The sequence below is a fragment of the Morus notabilis genome, unplaced genomic scaffold, assembly GCF_000414095.1.
Source record: "Morus notabilis unplaced genomic scaffold, ASM41409v2 Scaffold391, whole genome shotgun sequence".
In the NCBI taxonomy this organism is placed as follows: Eukaryota; Viridiplantae; Streptophyta; class Magnoliopsida; order Rosales; family Moraceae; genus Morus; species Morus notabilis.
Genome location: NW_010366228.1, coordinates 37,365 through 43,203, shown reverse-complemented (window position 1 = coordinate 43,203; position 5,839 = coordinate 37,365). Strand labels below are relative to the sequence as shown.

Genomic DNA, 5,839 nt, shown 5'->3' with positions numbered 1-5,839 from the left:
TATAAAAATATATTATTCTTACTATTTTAAATAATTGAGTGCTATTGTTGCTTTTTATTTTCTTCCTATTAATTGAGTGACAATTATTTATTTTTTAGTGGAGGGGAATAAATAAAATTTTTTACCCTCTTGATTGATAGTTTTGATTTTTTTCCTTAAAAATTTGTAATATCGTGACACAAAACCGCAATTGAGCTAGGAAAACGATTCGTATACTTATCCTCCTTTTGTTGTAGGGAATTTGTTCATAAGATTTCTTTTGTACGTATACTTATCCTCCTTTTTAAAAGTTTGTGTGTAAGATTCAGTAGTTACAAATTGCAATTGAGCAACGAAAACGATTCGTATCCATAAGCTCTGAGCATTTCATATATATTCATATCTGCACATCCCTTCCAATATTGTTGGAAATTGCACAAATGTTTTCAGTCATTTTATTAATTCTTTCAAATTAGAAAAGCACACAAATTATTCTAATTATTGACCAAGGGAAATATAAGAATATGTTGATAGATACACACAAATATACTGAAACTTATGACAAACAATTATTTATACTTCTATTTAAACACCACACAACACCAACATTGGCAACTGGGTACTTGAGGCTTCCAATAGCTATAGGCTTCCATCCTGGAGCATTCAGTAGAACTGCAATGGACGAAGAAATTTAAGATGAAAAAGAAATGGATTTGTGCTTTTCCTTATAAATTTTGAACTAACATGATGTATGGTATATTTAAACATATCAGGGAAAAAAGAATTTTATATAAGAAAATACCACTTTCAAATTAATTAGTCTCTAGTTTAATATAAGTAGCTTCTTGATAAAAAAGAAATCATGAGATTAGCTTCTTGATAGTTGATACACTTACCGGACATTATGTGTGTGTGTGCGTGCGTGTTTTTTTTTTTTTTTTTTTTTTGGGTATAAATAACAAGCATGTCTATTACTCCCTCATGTAATTTATCTAGTTACCATCTTCAATTATTGTCTTCTAAAGTAGTAGAATTCTATATAAATAATGATTTCCTCTTCTGAAATCAATATTCACCCTAGCAACCAGCATAAATATACTGGAAAAATCAAACAGAAATTAATACACACAGAAAATAAGTATGCTAGTATCACTCTTTTTGTCACTTTGCTGTATTCACTATATGACACGTGGATTCTACAATCTCATTTTCTGTTTAAAAAATAATATATCATATTAGTAGAATCTACATGTTAAACAGTAAATACAGAAATTGAAAGAAAGAGTGATACAAACAGTAAATACACATAATACATATACATACAAGTCATTCTCTCTCACACACACACAAAAAGGACAGAAAAAAAACATAATGCAAGTCTATTATTGATGGTTTGGATAATGAAGAAGAGATAACTAATTAGAGTCGATAAAATTAGACATATACGTAAAGCATACCTGGACATAATAAGATCATTTGGGCCATTACGAAGTTTGGAACGTGTGCAATAATTGGCCAATCCTCAAAATTTCAGATTTGTATCTTTCTTTCAATGCATCGCAACCCACAATCTTCAAATCTGTTAGGGACGTCAGCCGTTGCATCCCAATTGGTAGAAACGACAACTTTGGGCACATGAAAATAAAAAGCTTCTGAAGTGAGGTGAGATTTGGAAACCACTCTGGCAACGCAACCAAGTTGGGACAACCTCGAATACCCAAACGCTGCAAACTGTGAGCAGCTCCTTGTAGCCAATGGGGCAAAGCAGTCACTTGTGGTGAGTCCCAAATGAGCAATGATTGAAGACTCATCGGGATAACTTCATTGGGTCCGATCGCCAAGTCAAGTTGTTCACAATCACCTATCAGAAGAGTACGTAATGTAGCACAATATCTCATATCGTGTGGTAAGGATCTCAAATTTCGACATTGAAAAATAACCAAAAATCGAAGAACCTTCAAACGTCCAATTCCATTCTCCGGAAAGTGGGTTTGTTTTGTCGTTACAAACAGAGTTCTGAGGTTGATCAGATATCTTATATCTTTAGGTAACTCTTCGAGCTCTGAACATCTAGAAAGTATCAGAGTTTGCAAACTTTGCAATTTGCAAATGGAGTTGGGGAGTTTCTTTATCTTTTTATTTCCTTGTAAGTTCAGATATCTCAAATGCTTGAGCGTGCCGATTGTAGTTGGCAACACATCAAAGGATAAAAAGCTTAGATCAAACAGCCGCAAGTATCTAAATTTCGAGATGCATGTTGGAAGGAAGCACTCTTCGACGCTGGGGAGCTCTTGCTCTGTTTCATATCCAAGAAAAATACTCCGCACTTTTTTTAATTTATGCAAGATTGTTGAGATGCTCTGACCATGACTTTCTCTTAAAAAGATCATCAAATATCTCACATACTGATCACACGACATTTTAGTGTCAGAATTTACTGTGTAAACCTCATGTTTAATGATTGAACTTGCAAGCTGATGAATTAAATCGTGCATTTCAAATACTTGAGACAAATTGAAAAGCCTCTCATCATCACCAAGATATTGAAAAAATGATCTTGCACAAAGCGCTTTGAAATGTGATTCCCCAATATCTTCCAAGTCCCTCTTATCATTAGGTGACTCAATGATGCCGAGTGCCATCCACATCCAGATAATGTCTAATCTGTCCGTACGAATGTTCTTTGGAACAATTGAACAATGAGCAAAACATTGTTTCAATTGTGGCGACATTGTATTGTAACTTAATCTCAGTGCAGATAGAATAGGATCATTTTCCACTTGTGTCAACTCCCATATCTCACTATCCCTCACATATTTCCATTCACCTTCATCAGTACTTGAGGAAAGTAAACTTCCCAATGTCTTCAATGCTAAAGGAACCCCTTTGCACTTTTGAACAATCTGCTTACCAAAATCTTTAAGTTTTGAAAATTGTTCAGCCAATTGCTCATCTCCAAATGCATATTTGAAAAATAAAGACCGAGACTTCTCCTCCGAAAGACATTCTAAATTATGTGCTGGGGTTGTGCCCATGACAGAGACAACTGAAGAATTACGCGTTGTCACTATGATTCTGCTTCCGTTAGCACACGCCGTCAACAACAGATCTTTCACCTCGTTCCATTTGCTACGATCTTCATTCCAGACATCATCCAATACTAGCAAAATTTTCTTATCCTTTAAAGTGGTTCGTAAGAAAATTTGCACCAGATCTACGGACAAGTTACTGATATCATTTGTTCCTTTCAGTGCTTGATCTATAGAGAAATTTTCATTAATCGTACTAGTTGCACTAATAGCAGATTTGAGAATTTCTCTCGTTAATTCAGCAACATTAAAATCTTGTTGGACACAGACCCACATTTTTAAACCAAACTCTTGAGTGACTTTGTCATCATTGTAAACTAACTTTGCCAGTGCAGTCTTTCCTAGACCCCCAATTCCAACTATTGGAATGATAGAGATAATAAGATCATTGTGATTCTTCTGTAATAACATATTAACGATCTTTTCTTTCTCACTATCTCTACCTATAATTTCTGAGGGCCTAACGAAAGAAGATGTCATCTCCCTCCTCCCTTGCATCAGATCCTGCTTCTCATTTAGATGAAAATGTATCCTATCTTTGGCGACATCATCTAACTCTTGCCTTAACGCCTTAATTTGATGACCAATGTTAAGCCGAAACGCAAGGGGATTGGAGCTCGAGAAGAATCGGCGTACCTTTCGACCAATGCTGCCATGTGTCTTCACCACTTCTCTTCTTAGGAGTTCGCACTCGACTTCTCCCAACACGTCCTGAGCGTCGAGGAAGACATCTTTAAGCCGCCTCAGCCAGACTCGTAGCGCTTCGTTTTGTTCTTGCTTCTTCCCGGCATCTAAGAGCACTGCTTTGAGGGTGGACATGGTCTTTTCAAGCTTCTTTAGGTCCTCTTTCATGCCCCATGCCAAGCAAATCTCTTGCTCCGCAGCAGTGGCCACCCTTTTCAAGACTTCTACGGCCGTGCCATAAACGACTTCCATGGTTATTTTTGAGGAGATCGTCAAGGAAATTGTTGACTTCTTTTGAGGATTTGGGAATGATACGGGAATAGAGGATGAGAGGAAGAAAGAGGGCGTGGAAAAAGAGAGACAACCTGATCGGTTTTAACACTTCGGTCAACTTTTGGTCTCCTTATTTGTCCAATTCTTTATACTGTTTTTTTTTTTTTTTTTTTTTTTTTTTTTTTTTTTTCGTTTTCATTTTCTGTTGTTCCAAAATAATTAATATTATTATGGGATCCCCTGTGACTTTTGGAGAGGATACAAATTGAGTTGAACATTGTATTTCACTTGAACAAATTGAGTTAAACTCATGAGAGAGTTTTATAATTTTCCAAACATTTGTGATTTAATTGCAACTTATACCTTTAGCCATGCGTACGTGCCTGAAAATCCAAATTAATTGTGTTGTAAAAGATCACTACAAATTATATGTTTAATGTGCAGATGTCTCCTTTAAACTTATTAAAACATCAATATGGGATGTTTAATTAGCTAATTTTACTAATTAGTCATTAGCGAAAAAAAAAAAAAAAAAACAAAGATAAATGACCTCTCTTTTGCATGCTAATGGCTAATTATTTTGCTCATTAAGTCTAATGAGTAAATCCTTATTGTATTATTGGCTCTAGTGCTGAACTTTTGGGCGGCGGGATTGCCCGATGCCCGAAAATTTTCGGGCACGGCGGGCAGGCCCCTCTCACCGCCTGAAAATGCTTTTCTTCGGGCACGAGCTCGGGTAGCCCGAAAAGAGTAAGTCCCCTGACAGCCTGCCGCCGTGGAGAAGCCGTCCCCCGCCGTTCGCCGGATTTTTTTTGAATTTTCCGGCAATACCCGAAGCTATCTGAATCTGCCCGAATTTGTGCCTGAATTGCCCGAATTTTTTGTGACCGGTGCCCGAATTTTGGTGACCACTGCCTGAATTTTTCCCCATGCTCGAAAAATGCCCGATTTTTTTTACCGTTAGCCCGAAAAATGCCCGAATTTTGAAAAAAAACGGTCTTTTGCCCGAACCTGAATTTTGCCCGAATTTTTTAACCCAACGGTCGGATTTTGTGCCATTGCCCGAACTGCCCGATTTTTGCCTAACTGGCCGAAAATTTTGTAGCCGTTGGACCCGAGTTTTTGGGGGAAAATTTTTTTTTTTCAACCCAAAAATTTTCCTATAAATACCCCCCCTCGCCCCAACCATTTTCCTCACCCCAAAACTCTCATTCTCTCTCAATTTCTCTTAATCTCTCTCAATTTCTCTTAATCTCTCTCAAATCTCTCTTAATCTCACTTAAATCTCTCTCGAATCTCGATCTCTCTTAAGCTCTCTCAAAGCGCTCTCAATCTCTCTTATTTTTCATAATGGCTTCTTCTGGTTATGGTGGTGATATTCCCATTGATGCCCAAATCAACTTCGAAGAAGGGCAATTTCCTAATGTTTTTCAATCGCAGGAATCGCAAACTATGGAAAGAGTTGCTGATCAAACTGCAAATCTGATCCCTGGTGGACGTACTAGAGGTCGGGGACGCAATGGTGGTGGCACAAGTGGCCGTGGAGGAGAGGCAAGCGGTAGTGCTAGTGCAAGTGTTGCAAGTTTTAAGAAGAAATGCAAGCGCACCTCAGCAGTTTGGGAACACTTCAACACATTTGAGGACGTCAACAATAACGGTAACATTAAATACGTAGCTCAATGTAAATATTATGGTGAGAAATTACAAGGTAACACTATCACGGGGCACTACACACTTAAGAAGGCACTCTGAAAAGTGTCTTCAAAAGCAAGGAGACAGAGATCAGCTCCGCCAAACGCAATTATCGTTTGACA

General features: G+C 37.4%; 1 protein-coding gene across 1 annotated transcript; it reads right to left on the bottom strand.

The window, feature by feature from the left end:
- Nucleotides 1-411: 411 nt before the first annotated feature.
- Nucleotides 412-4,004, bottom strand: LOC21411825 (putative disease resistance protein RGA3). The gene is made up of 2 exons (XM_024173365.1): nucleotides 1,437-4,004; nucleotides 412-651 (listed from the first exon to the last, which is right to left on the bottom strand). The coding sequence occupies exon 1, from the start codon at nucleotides 4,002-4,004 to the stop codon at nucleotides 1,464-1,466; it is 2,541 nt and encodes an 846-aa protein (XP_024029133.1). The 3' UTR covers nucleotides 412-651; nucleotides 1,437-1,463.
- Nucleotides 4,005-5,839: the final 1,835 nt, after the last annotated feature.